Raw genomic sequence first — 13,940 nt, forward strand, 5'->3', positions numbered from 1 at the left:
TAATCTCTGGTCCTTGTTTTGTTTCTTTTTTCAGGTCAAAGAAGTCCCCCGGGTTGACATTGTCTATACCTTTTAGGATTTTGAATGTTTGAATCAGATCGCCGCGTAGTCTTCTTTGTTCAAGACTGAATAGATTCAATTCTTTTAGCCCGTCTGCATACGACATGCCTTTTAAAATCGGGATAATTCTGGTTGCTCTTCTTTGCACTCTTTCTAGAGCAGCAATATCCTTTTTGGAGCAGTGACAGGAGAACACACAGCTTCATAGGGTCATATTAAAAAACATGTCTTGCAGCTGGTGTCTTTTCCAGAGTAAGAGCCAGTGCTGCTGTATCTAGTGATGTTTCTGGATCAAGTTTTGTTTTGCTGGCAAGACAACAGCTGTGCACTAGATGGCGCTGGCGCTTATTAATATAAAGACAATATGGCTGATGTAGCCTTCATTACCAATACAACTAGAACTGAAGAGCAGCTCCTGAACTTACTGTCAAAGCACTTCAACAGAAACCACTAACACAGTACAGTACACAGTACAGTGCTCTAAGAAAATCCAGCGGTGATTTAATCCAGCCGATTAAATCAGCTCCTTGGAGTACTGGGAGATTGCAAACTACCCTACGCACAGAGGACATTGAGTGGCATAGATGCCAATGCCACGCACCTTCGGTTACACCACTGTGCAATCAGCGCGCGGTCAATGACACTGTAGCAGCTCGGCTGATTTTCCAGCTACTGTAGCAGAAGCGAGCTCTGTGCGTGTGTGTTTGTGTTTGGAGGTTTTTTTCTTCTTCCTATAGAGTAGGAAGCCTATGATCAGCAGTGGGCTGCAAAGTCCTAGCTGCTTCTGTGCTGAATTTCTGAGTGCTGTCACCCAGCGGAGGAGAAGAAAAGATGGCAACGCCAGAGCAGCTGTCGAGCGCCACAATGCCCAGTCTTTTTGAAGCGGCGACGGTCAGCACCGAGCGAGCATGGAAGTGAAGGTGCTGCTGTCCAGTTATGAGACAACGTGGAATAAAAAACAGAAACCCTTCAAAATCTCGAACAGGATTTTACTGAGCCGTGTGTCAGCATCAACAAGACAGTGACTTCACAAGAAATAGCCTCACAATAAATAATAATAATAATAACAACACTAGTACACGTTACTGATTGACGGGGCTGTTTTCGCCTGCGTTGATATAAAGATACATTTTCTTCATTTGAGAAAGAAAATGAGGTAAGAACCATATAAGTTTCAGCATTTTTTTTTTTTTTTTTAATACAACAAATCGTTTAGACGGGAATCAAAACGGTAAGACCGGGAGCTTTGCAGCGTGTATAGATACAGGCTTAGCTTCCAGGAGAGGGTTCTGTGTGCTGTCAAGCCCATTGCAATGATATATACATTATTACGACAGTACGAGTCAGACGCACTGGATGTTTCTCCCTGTTGTGATCACTAATTTGTGCTATGCATGTGTTTCATGGTATATTGTTGGTTGTAGTCTGGTTTGTTCAACACAGCGATTAGTGCTTTGGACATAAAGGGGCCGACATTGCAGAATTAGCTCGTCAGCTGTATTAAAAGGAAATTGATATGCTATTTTGCAATGAACACAAACATGTTTTGCTGCTTAAAAAGAAAGAAAGAAAGACAGAAAACCAAAACCAACACGTAGAAGTGTAATTTATAATGAATTCACGTAAGCCTTGTCAGATATGCTGGTGTGCATTGGACTCTCACGACGTTTTGTTGTTAATTTTTATTCTGGCTCTCGTCTTAAATGCATTTCAATTTGAAATGTGTTCCCTATGTGCTGTGTAAGGTCAGCTATTTTTAAAGTGCGGTGGTAGATCCAATTTAATTTTTCTTGGGTAAAGATTTATGTTGCCAGGGAAACGAGACTATGCACATAAGCTCATTAAACATGACAGATTGAAAAATGCGTAACATAAAAAAAAGCAAAAAAAAAAAACGGCATACTGGAAAACGATTTTTCTTTTGGAAGTATGACAGCACATTGTTGCTGTTAAAGTAATCGTAACCGGCTTCTTAAAGCTGATTAAAAATCGCCAGCTTGTGAGTTAAAAACAGGTATTGTGTTACAGACCATTGTGACGTCACACTGAAGACCTCCGTTATTAAAATGTGCCAATGAACTACCAGCGCAGCACACAGAACTATCCCTCGAAAGCGTCCTGAGGCATCAGAGGATTCTTAATGGTTAGGTATTGGGGTTGAGGTTAGGGGTTAGGGCAGGGGTTGCTTAAGGTTAGGGTTGGGGTTGGGTTAGGGGACAGGGTGGCTTGATTTCGTAGAGTTGCCGAGCTCTGGAAGTGAAAGGTGGGGGTAAATGGCGAATGCCCTCGAATCATCTGATGCCCTCTGATGCCCCATAATTGGTCATATTAGTTCCACTTAAAAATAACATGGTTTTAATTAATGCACATTTCATTATTTTTTTTTTGCAAGTGTTTGACTGACCCTCATTCATTGCCTGTGTCTCATTCTCTATTCACACTGCTGATGCAATGCTGCGTCTCATTCTCTATTCACACTGCTGATGCAATGCATCAGCAGTGTGAATAGGCAATGCTGTGTCTCATTCTCTATTCACACTGCTGATGCAATGCTGCGTCTCATTCTCTATTCACACTGCTGATGCAATGCTGTGTCTCATTCTCTATTCACACTGCTGATGCAATGCTGCGTCTCATTCTCTATTCACACTGCTGATGCAATGCTGTGTCTCATTCTCTATTCACACTGGTGATACAATGCTGTGTCTCATTCTCTATTCACACTGCTGATGCAATGCTGCGTCTCATTCTCTATTCACACTGCTGATGCAATGCTGCGTCTCATTCTCTATTCACACTGCTGGTGCAATGCTGTGTCTCATTCTCTATTCACACTGCTGATGCAATGCTGTGTCTCATTCTCTATTCACACTGCTGATGCAATGCCGTGTCTCATTCTCTATTCACACTGCTGGTGCAATGCTGTGTCTCATTCTCTATTCACACTGCTGATGCAATGCCGTGTCTCATTCTCTATTCACACTGCTGGTGCAATGCTGTGTCTCATTCTCTATTCACACTGCTGATGCAATGCTGTGTCTCATTCTCTATTCACACTGCTGATGCAATGCTGTGTCTCATTCTCTATTCACACTGCTGATGCAATGCTGTGTCTCATTCTCTATTCACATTGCTGATGCAATGCTGCGTCTCATTCTCTATTCACACTGCTGATGCAATGCTGTGTCTCATTCTCTATTCACACTGCTGATGCAATGCCGTGTCTCATTCTCTATTCACACTGCTGATGCAATGCTGTGTCTCATTCTCTATTCACACTGCTGATGCAATGCCGTGTCTCATTCTCTATTCACACTGCTGATGCAATGCCGTGTCTCATTCTCTATTCACACTGCTGGTGCAATGCCGTGTCTCATTCTCTATTCACACTGCTGATACAATGCTGTGTCTCATTCTCTATTCACACTGCTGATGCAATGCTGTGTCTCATTCTCTATTCACACTGCTGATGCAATGCTGCGTCTCATTCTCTATTCACACTGCTGATGCAATGCTGTGTCTCATTCTCTATTCACACTGCTGATGCAATGCTGTGTCTCATTCTCTATTCACACTGCTGATGCAATGCTGCGTCTCATTCTCTATTCACACATTGCTGATGCAATGCCGTGTCTCATTCTCTATTCACACTGCTGATGCAATGCTGCGTCTCATTCTCTATTCACACTGCTGATGCAATGCTGCGTCTCATTCTCTATTCACACTGCTGATGCAATGCTGTGTCTCATTCTCTATTCACACTGCTGATGCAATGCTGTGTCTCATTCTCTATTCACACTGCTGATGCAATGCTGTGTCTCATTCTCTATTCACACTGCTGATGCAATGCTGCGTCTCATTCTGTATTCACACTGCTGATGCAATGCTGTGTCTCATTCTCTATTCACACTGCTGATGCAATGCTGCGTCTCATTCTCTATTCACACTGCTGATGCAATGCTGTGTCTCATTCTCTATTCACACTGCTGATGCAATGCTGTGTCTCATTCTCTATTCACACTGCTGATGCAATGCTGTGTCTCATTCTCTATTCACACTGCTGATGCAATGCTGTGTCTCATTCTCTATTCACACTGCTGATGCAATGCTGTGTCTCATTCTCTATTCACACTGCTGATGCAATGCTGTGTCTCATTCTCTATTCACACTGCTGATGCAATGCTGCGTCTCATTCTCTATTCACACATTGCTGATGCAATGCCGTGTCTCATTCTCTATTCACACTGCTGATGCAATGCTGTGTCTCATTCTCTATTCACACTGCTGATGCAATGCCGTGTCTCATTCTCTATTCACACTGCTGATGCAATGCTGCGTCTCATTCTCTATTCACACTGCTGATGCAATGCTGTGTCTCATTCTCTATTCACACTGCTGATGCAATGCTGTGTCTCATTCTCTATTCACACTGCTGATGCAATGCTGTGTCTCATTCTCTATTCACACTGCTGATGCAATGCTGCGTCTCATTCTGTATTCACACTGCTGATGCAATGCTGTGTCTCATTCTCTATTCACACTGCTGATGCAATGCTGCGTCTCATTCTCTATTCACACTGCTGATGCAATGCTGTGTCTCATTCTCTATTCACACTGCTGATGCAATGCTGTGTCTCATTCTCTATTCACACTGCTGATGCAATGCTGTGTCTCATTCTCTATTCACACTGCTGATGCAATGCTGTGTCTCATTCTCTATTCACACTGCTGATGCAATGCTGTGTCTCATTCTCTATTCACACTGCTGATGCAATGCTGCGTCTCATTCTCTATTCACACATTGCTGATGCAATGCCGTGTCTCATTCTCTATTCACACTGCTGATGCAATGCTGTGTCTCATTCTCTATTCACACTGCTGATGCAATGCTGTGTCTCATTCTCTATTCACACTGCTGATGCAATGCTGTGTCTCATTCTCTATTCACACTGCTGATGCAATGCTGCGTCTCATTCTCTATTCACACTGCTGATGCAATGCTGCGTCTCATTCTCTATTCACACTGCTGATGCAATGCCGTGTCTCATTCTCTATTCACACTGCTGGTGCAATGCTGTGTCTCATTCTCTATTCACACTGCTGATGCAATGCTGTGTCTCATTCTCTATTCACACTGCTGATGCAATGCTGCGTCTCATTCTCTATTCACACTGCTGATGCAATGCTGCGTCTCATTCTCTATTCACACATTGCTGATGCAATGCTGCGTCTCATTCTCTATTCACACTGCTGATGCAATGCTGCGTCTCATTCTCTATTCACACTGCTGATGCAATGCTGTGTCTCATTCTCTATTCACACTGCTGGTGCAATGCTGCATCTCATTCTCTATTCACACTGCTGGTGCAATGCCGTGTCTCATTCTCTATTCACACTGCTGATGCAATGCTGTGTCTCATTCTCTATTCACACTGCTGATGCAATGCTGCATCTCATTCTCTATTCACACTGCTGGTGCAATGCCGTGTCTCATTCTCTATTCACACTGCTGATGCAATGCTGCGTCTCATTCTCTATTCACACTGCTGATGCAATGCTGTGTCTCATTCTCTATTCACACTGCTGATGCAATGCTGCATCTCATTCTCTATTCACACTGCTGTTGCAATGCCGTGTCTCATTCTCTATTCACACTGCTGGTGCAATGCTGTGTCTCATTCTCTATTCACACTGCTGATGCAATGCTGTGTCTCATTCTCTATTCACACTGCTGATGCAATGCTGTGTCTCATTCTCTATTCACACTGCTGATGCAATGTTGTGTCTCATTCTCTATTCACACTGCTGGTGCAATGCCGTGTCTCATTCTCTATTCACACTGCTGATGCAATGTTGTGTCTCATTCTCTATTCACACTGGTGATACAATGCTGCGTCTCATTCTCTATTCACACTCCACATGCAATGTTGTGTCTCATTCTCTATTCACACTAGTGATACAATGCTGCGTCTCATTCTCTATTCACACTGCTGATGCAATGCTGTGTCTCATTCTCTATTCACACTGCTGGTGCAATGCCGTGTCTCATTCTCTATTCACACTGCTGGTGCAATGCCGTGTCTCATTCTCTATTCACACTGCTGATGCAATGCCGTGTCTCATTCTCTATTCACACTGCTGATGCAGTGCTGTCTCTCATTCTCTATTCACACTGCTGATGCAATGCTGCGTCTCATTCTCTATTCACACTGCTGATGCAATGCTGTGTCTCATTCTCTATTCACACTGCTGATGCAATGCTGTGTCTCATTCTCTATTCACACTGCTGATGCAATGCCGTGTCTCATTCTCTATTCACACTGCTGATGCAATGCTGCGTGATCTGCAGGGTTTGGAAGCGCGATTGGGAACGAAGCGGTTTCTATGCTTCTTCATTACACATTACTAAGGTAGTGTGGATAGGGTACTGAGGTCACGCCACCTTTAAGAACACTGTTAAATATTCAGTTCTAACAGAATATCGTGCTGTTTTACACACTGCCGTTCAGTCAGTGATCAGTCTGTTTGTATCGTTACACCCTAGACAGACTGGAACTGCAGGCTTAAAATGTGTATGTATACACTGTATTAGAACGATCCGCTGTGGTTATTTTCTATTGAAGAAAGAAAACTATTAGGCAGCAGAAGTGTTTTTAAATGATGTTGGACTTGGAAGAGATTTCCTTACGTGGGAATTGCCATATACTCAGCTTGTCACTGGAGATCACCTTGGCTTGGCAGGCTTGAGACTGAATGACGTTGGCAGCGAGTCTGTCTCAGTGCAATAAAGCAAACACAAAGTATTTTACAAGGTTAGCAACATTTAGCACCAGGATTCTTTGGCTGAATGAAAGGAAAACTAGCTACTGGGAAGCAAGACATTTTACAGTACTTAAAAAACTCATGGGGTATTTCTACAGCCAAGAGGAAATGCAGTGTTCTATAATGAAATTAACTGCTGCAATATGCATTGGGCTTCTGATGTTCAGTTTAACCGATAAAACAAAACAAATGAAATCGGCGTGTATCCAATAAACACGCAAAAACACTGGAAATGGGCACTCAAGTCACGTGGACTTGACCCCTTTCCCTGTGAAAAAAATAAAATAACCTAAAAATAAAAATCATAACTTTCCCAGTGCAGTCGGGCAACGTCCCTCCTTCCTGACTCGTATCTCGCATTGATTCGTTCTGAATACTTTAAAACTCGCCCTAACTACTGAGGGGCAGCACGTTCCTACATTGCTATTGGAGGATTGTAACCCGCTTGCGAGATTTAAACCGAGATTACAAGAAACGGAGGATTGTTCTTGCTCACGAGATTTAAAGCTGTATTCCAGTTCGACAGGGAGGATTTACACGCTTGTGGAATTTAAAACAGAATTGCAAATTGTGGTGAAATGTAAAAAAACACACAGAAACCCCAGAACAATGTGCCCATGACCAGCAGGATTTCATTGCGGAAGACAGCAAAGGAAAGAAGCTACAATTGAAGTGTGCCAGTACTGTCGAGTTACTATACATATTGTGACAGAAAAAAACTGAAGTAACCGAAAACCGTAATTTTATACAGTGTATAAAAAGCAAAAGCCCCGGAAAAAATAAACGATTACATATAACTTGAAAACAGCTATAAATGAAAAATGAAATGAATGAAAATCAGAAAACAGAGGCCCTAGTTAAACATTACTGTAAAATGTTTCTCTCTTTACCTGGCTTGTATCAGGTTTTAAAGTCTTGTAATTCCAAGAACCTAAAAAACAACACAGAAGTGATTTAATACAGGATCTCCCAGCAGCCCCTGGAACGGGCACATTGTGGAGTCTCTTCCTAGTAGCTGCTTGAACTTCAGCTCCATTCTAAAGGGATCCCAGTGATGCAGCATTAACAGCATGACCAGGGGACCCCTTCCATACCCTCACCACTCTCTGTTTAAAGAAGTGTCCCCTAATCTTTTAGCTAAGTCTATCTGCAGCTAATTTCCAACTGTGTCCTCTGGCCCTTCTTCCTGTGCTGTGCTTTTTAAAGTATTAGCTTTTCCAATTTGAAAAGCTTCATGCAAGTCTTCCTGCGTGCGGTGCTGTTTAATCGACACTCCAGAGACGTTCTGTACCGGGTTTAATTGCCTTTGTGTTGGTTCACAGCAGTCTTCTCCCCATAAACTCCAATGGAAGCTCAGGGTTCCGGGTGTGGAAAATAGCTGAGCTGTTGTAGTTGAGAGGTTTTTTTTACTGCTTTGCACTTGACCTTCAACTGCAATTGCAAGTCGAAACGGACACAGAGGTCTGTGGTTAAAGAATGAATTGAGGGCTTACTTTATAAGCATGAAATGAAGCAGAATAGGATCTTATCATCGGCTGGTGAATGGAAAGTGCTTCCTTTATGAAATTACAGCTGCAGTGTTAACACAGCAGCAACAGGAAGCTTCACCTGTGTAATCGCTGCCTTAGTAAATAAAACGCGCTTTCTTACCACTTGTAAACGCCCATGCTGAGCTGATATATGAAAACATTGCGCTGCCATCAAGTTCAAAGGCTAGCAGTAGAGATAAAGAAAGGATAATAGCTGTACTGTTGTACTGTGAAAAAAAAGTCTAAACACTTTGACTTGTGGGGTTTCATCTGTAGAGATCTGTTGTTAGCTGTCCAAGTGTTGCACGTGATTGTAATGATTATTGCACGTTATTAAAATGCCTGTGTTACAGGATAGATGCCGTTATGTTCGTGAGCTTGTGTGAATTTCAAATCAATACAAATAACCACACTGTGTGACTGAGATGACAGTTCTATGCGAGGAAGGCTTCCAGAGAGAGTATGTGTTGATGCTGGTGTCAGCGTTGCCTTGCTGGTTGAATGATTGCAGCAGACTCATTTGCATCTGGTCCCTGATCTCCAAGACCCTTTTCCTTGTTCTCACAATTGAATTGTGAAGCTGACACCCTGGGATCGTTCAAGAAGCTGCTTGATGAGATTCTGGGATCAATAAGCTATAACAACCAAACGAGCAAGATGGGCTGAATGGCCTCCTCTCGTTTGTAAACTTTCTTATGTTATGTTCTTAATACTGAACGTTTGTGAAGACACACACACACACACAGTATTTATCATGCCTGGTTGGCAAACATCCCGCTGCGTTCAGGCTAAATTTAGATTCTGTCTCCTTGCAGAACTGGCCTAGGATGTGATCTGTAAATCTACCTCTTGAAATCTGAGTCTGTGCTTCTTAGAAAGAGTGCCTCTCTCATTGGAAGGTATCCATGTGATACCATGAGTGCTGTATGACAAGCAGGACTCGTCTGAAACGACTTTCTGTGAAGCTGTCACTTGTGATGGTACAATGCAATCCGGAGGTGAGGAAGTGGAGCAGTCATTTTACAGAAGGTGTCATTAGATTATCTGGACGCTCTAATCCAGTTTTACCTGCTGGATGGTTTGTCTTTACAGTCCCTGGGTACAAACCCAAGGCATTGCCATGGATTAGTTGCACTGATTTGAAATGAATTATGAATTCACATCGAAGCACAATAAAGGGCGAAAGCCACATCCGCATGAAGATAACTTTAACAAACGATAGAATGTGCAATTCCCTTCCGTGTTTAAATCTGCCTGCATAGAAATAACCTGCAATAATCATGTTGTGATTCATTCCACTCATTCATTTTTAGCAATAACCATTTACTCTTCACAAGCAGGCCTATATGCACACCATCCCCCAGATACTGAATCAGCATTGACTTCAGCAGGGCCCCATTCTAAACGATTCATTTCTATGGTTTCCAAGGTTACCGTTGAGTCAGCCAACCACGGTGTGTGTTTCATCTTGCTGGCATTAACTGGCTGTGGCACTTTACAGGGTGGAAGTGGGTCAGTCAAGTCCCCCCAGGGCAAAATCCCCCTCAAGATGGAAAAAGGCATTCAATATAAGAGACAGGGTTAAGATTTGAGCGTTTCATTCTGTAATTAAGCAAGCGCTGTGTTCAGTTCTGTGTCAGGTGATGTCTGTGAGACACTGCAAAGCAATGCTTATGTGCAGGTCAGTCCCTGGTTATTATAGCACTCAGAATGCACAGTCCCTTCATTCCTTTGTCTTAAACAAAGCTTGTCAGGAACAGCGCATTGATCGGGTGCGTTGCAGATTTGTTGCTGTTTTCCTGTTTGACGAGTCCTGAATGAGCTGTTGTTGTGGTACTATGACAGCTGTGATTCATATTTACACAATGAAGAGCTGCCCTTTACTGCTGTGTGTGACTTTTGCCGTGATAGCGGGCGTGCAGTTAGACTGAAGTGAGGTGAATGTAGGCGTGGAGCTGAACGGGAGGTAATGCACAGAGATGCCAGACTACAGTTAATAGCTGCTGTCTGTGTCTGTGCCTGGCCAACTTTCAAACAGCCTTGTAAGGTTGTGCTCTGGCCTTTCATGAAGACCAGCTCTAATGTTTAAGGCTTGGGTAACACTGCATGTGAACTGGCTGGAATTCCAATACACAGAAGACACTCGCTCCTCCTAACCCCTCCTCCAAACTCCCTGTGCACATTATTTATTATTATTATTATTTGTATTTATTTAGCAGACACCTTTATCCAAGGCGACTTACAGAGACTAGGGTGTGTGAACTATGCATCAGCTGCAGAGTCACTTATAATTATGTCTCACCCGAAAGACGGAGCACAAGGAGGTTAAGTGACTTGCTCAGGGTCACACAATGAGTCAGTGGCTGAGGTGGGATTTGAACCGGGGACCTCATGGTTACAAGCCCGTTTCTTTAACCACTGGACCACACAGCCTCCCATTGGGTTCTTATTATCAGACACGTCACATAATCAAGGCTGCTCTGCAGATCCTTATTGTATCAGGAGACCTGGCCTTCGTGTGGATATTTCAAACGGCAGCTGTATTTCAATAGGCACTAAACTGGTGTTTCCAATGAAATTCTTTCACGATCAAGTCGTTTCTTCAGAAGGAAGAGGAGGATTGTTCATTATGACATCACAGTGGTAACCCATGGCAACATGTTATCACATGTGCAATACATGTTGTTATCTCTGCTGCAGGTGATCGATAACATGTTTTATTACATCAAATGCATGACCACAAATAATACAACAAATACAATGAACCAACCCTCCAAACTACACTGAGTTACAATAAATAAAAAAACGATTCCCTCTGCTGCTTAGTTCAGGGCTGCCGTGGTGTCAGCTTTTAAAGTAAGTGGTGTGTTGTGTTTTGTGTTTCGTATCTCCAGAGCCTCCAGCAGGGTGGAGAGTCGCGCTTCAGTTTTGTGGTTGTAGGTGTTTCTCTTCAGTCACAGAGAGGTGTTTGTTGTGGGCACTTTGTGCCGTTGTGTGTTTTGCTGCATGTTTTGCATGTGGGTTCCTCTGCACAGTTCCTGGTAATTCAGTTTCTTTGAGCTACACTTTTTTTTTCTTTTTTTGGCGACTGCTATTTTTTACACATTAAGCCAGATTCTCAAAGCAATTTCCCTTGAGAAACGTCAATAGCATGATATTTTCATCCAGTGATAATAACACACCCAATAAAGACACCAAACCAGAAATAAACAACTCCCACATGTGATGCTGTGGCTCGTCAGTCGTCTTATTCGTTTTAGAATTGGAAACAGTGTTTCTTTCCCCCTCATCAGACAGAAATAATGCTAACGCGGATTTGTAGTGAATTCCTTTGAGAATGTAGCCCATTGTGTCAGGCTCAATGCTGTACAGTGGGGGAGCAGCCCTTTTAAGGGTGTGAACGACATGTGAGCGCTACCTTTCCACACAGTTGTTATTTTATTCCTGGAACACGATGTTTCTAATTTGATGGAAACTAACTGCTAGTGTACAATTTCGTTTTGGCTTAGCAACAAGAGCCACTTTTGATTAGAAGGCTAGCAACTCAGCAGGTGTCTGGCCTAACTGTATAGCATGTACAGCAGATGTGGTTCTCAACACACGTCCATCTGTATAACTGCTGTATAGCATGTACAGCAGATGTGGTTCTCAACACACGTCCATCTGTATAACTGCTGTATAGCATGTACAGCAGATGTGGTTCTCAACACACGTCCATCTGTATAACTGCTGTATAGCATGTACAGCAGATGTGGTTCTCAACACACGTCCGTCTGTATAACTGCTGTATAGCATGTACAGCAGATGTGGTTCTCAACACACGTCCATCTGTATAACTGCTGTATAGCATGTACAGCAGATGTGGTTCTCAACACACGTCCATCTGTATAACTGCTGTATAGCATGTACAGCAGATGTGGTTCTCAACGCACGTCCGTCTGTATAACTGCTGTATAGCATGTACAGCAGATGTGGTTCTCAATGCACATCCATCTGTATAACTGCTGTATAGCATGTACAGCAGATGTGGTTCTCAACACACGTCCGTCTGTATAACTGCTGTATAGCATGTACAGCAGATGTGGTTCTCAACACACGACCATCTGTATAACTGCTGTATAGCATAACTGCTGTATAGCATGTACAGTGGTTCTCAACACACGTCCATCTATATAACTGCTGTATAGCATGTACAGCAGATGTGGCTCTCAACACACGACCATCTGTATAACTGCTTGTGGCGGAGTGTCCCGCCCCTATGTATTATTATTTGTATTTTTGTTTACGGCGCGGGTAAAAGCGCCGCGTCTTTTATTATATATTTAAAAAACCCCGTGAGGATGCATGGCCATCCTTACCAAACGCGTGCAGACTCTGGCCGAGGGATAATAAGATAATTAACAACTAGTTAATCCCTCGGCCAGAGTATATAAACCTGCAGCTCTCTGCACTCGGGGTGGAGTGTACAGAGGAGAGTACGGGAGAGCGGAGAGCGGAGAGCGGAGAGCGGAGAGCGGAGAGCGGAGAGCGGAGAGCGAAAGAGTGCAAGAGTGCGAGAGTGCGAGGTGAATAAAAAGTAATTAACAATTGCTAAAACGTGCTGGATTAGCCAGCACGACACTTACTTGTTTGTTTATTCGTTTGGCCCTCGCGCCTTTTTGTTTTGTGTTTTGTTTAAATCTTTTGTTTGTTTATTAAATACGCTGAACGCAATTGCGTTCAGCTTCACCCGCCCATCCACTGTTTTGGTTTGAGTTACTTCCTGGTCCGTGACATCATCTCACATCACCACTGCGAGCCAGTCTGTCACACTGCTGTATAGCATGGCCCTATTATAACATATTCCTATGTTCTCATGAGGGCTCACTATATATATACAGAATATTTTCCATAAAAAAATGACACTCTAGTCTTTATTGTGTCCCAATGCTGTTTGTTTTGTTTTATACCTGGTAAACACATACAGCTGTGTGTGTGTGTGTGTGTGTGTGTGTGGTGAGTGTGTGTGTGTGTTTTCTGTATAGCAGTTGTCTGCAGTGAGTATTATTTTCATAGTGATTAAATCAGGGTCTCCTGTGAGATATCGAGGCTTTTAAATTAAATCCCAGTAAAGCTGGAACTTTAATTAGGACCCTTTACTTGTGCATTTTTGCGTCTAATAGAATTGTCAGGGTTACTTATAATGTCATTTCTAAACGGAGCGCCATCTGACCTCATTAAACTTAAAAAAAGAATCACTGAACGTTAAAGAAACGGAATAAAAAGACCGCCAAACGAGTCTTGAAAACGGGCCTTTGGACTCTAGATTAACTTCATTAAACAGCGTCACCAAAAGTTATATAAACTGTGTTTGAGGGATCGGTCTAAAAATACCATTTAAAAAAGGGTTTCCTGTGCTTCACGTCAGCGCTTCCATTTAAAAAAGGGTTTCCTGTGCTTCACGTCAGGACTTCCATTTAAAAAAGGGTTTCCTGTGCTTCACGTCAGCGCTTCCATTTAAAAAAGGGTTTCCTGTGCTTCACGTCAGCG

The 13,940-nt window shown here is 42.9% G+C and overlaps 1 protein-coding gene across 1 annotated transcript in view; it reads left to right on the top strand.

Annotated features, from left to right (window-relative positions):
• Positions 1-567: 567 nt before the first annotated feature.
• The window catches only part of LOC117422639 (ena/VASP-like protein), a 57,689-nt gene continuing 44,316 nt past the window's right edge, over positions 568-13,940 (top strand). Inside the window, exon 1 of the mRNA XM_058992088.1 lies at positions 568-1,216. Coding sequence (XP_058848071.1) covers positions 1,212-1,216 — 5 coding nt within the window. The 5' untranslated portion in view covers positions 568-1,211. The remainder of the gene's footprint in view (positions 1,217-13,940) is intronic.

The sequence above is a fragment of the Acipenser ruthenus genome, chromosome 18, assembly GCF_902713425.1.
Source record: "Acipenser ruthenus chromosome 18, fAciRut3.2 maternal haplotype, whole genome shotgun sequence".
In the NCBI taxonomy this organism is placed as follows: Eukaryota; Metazoa; Chordata; class Actinopteri; order Acipenseriformes; family Acipenseridae; genus Acipenser; species Acipenser ruthenus.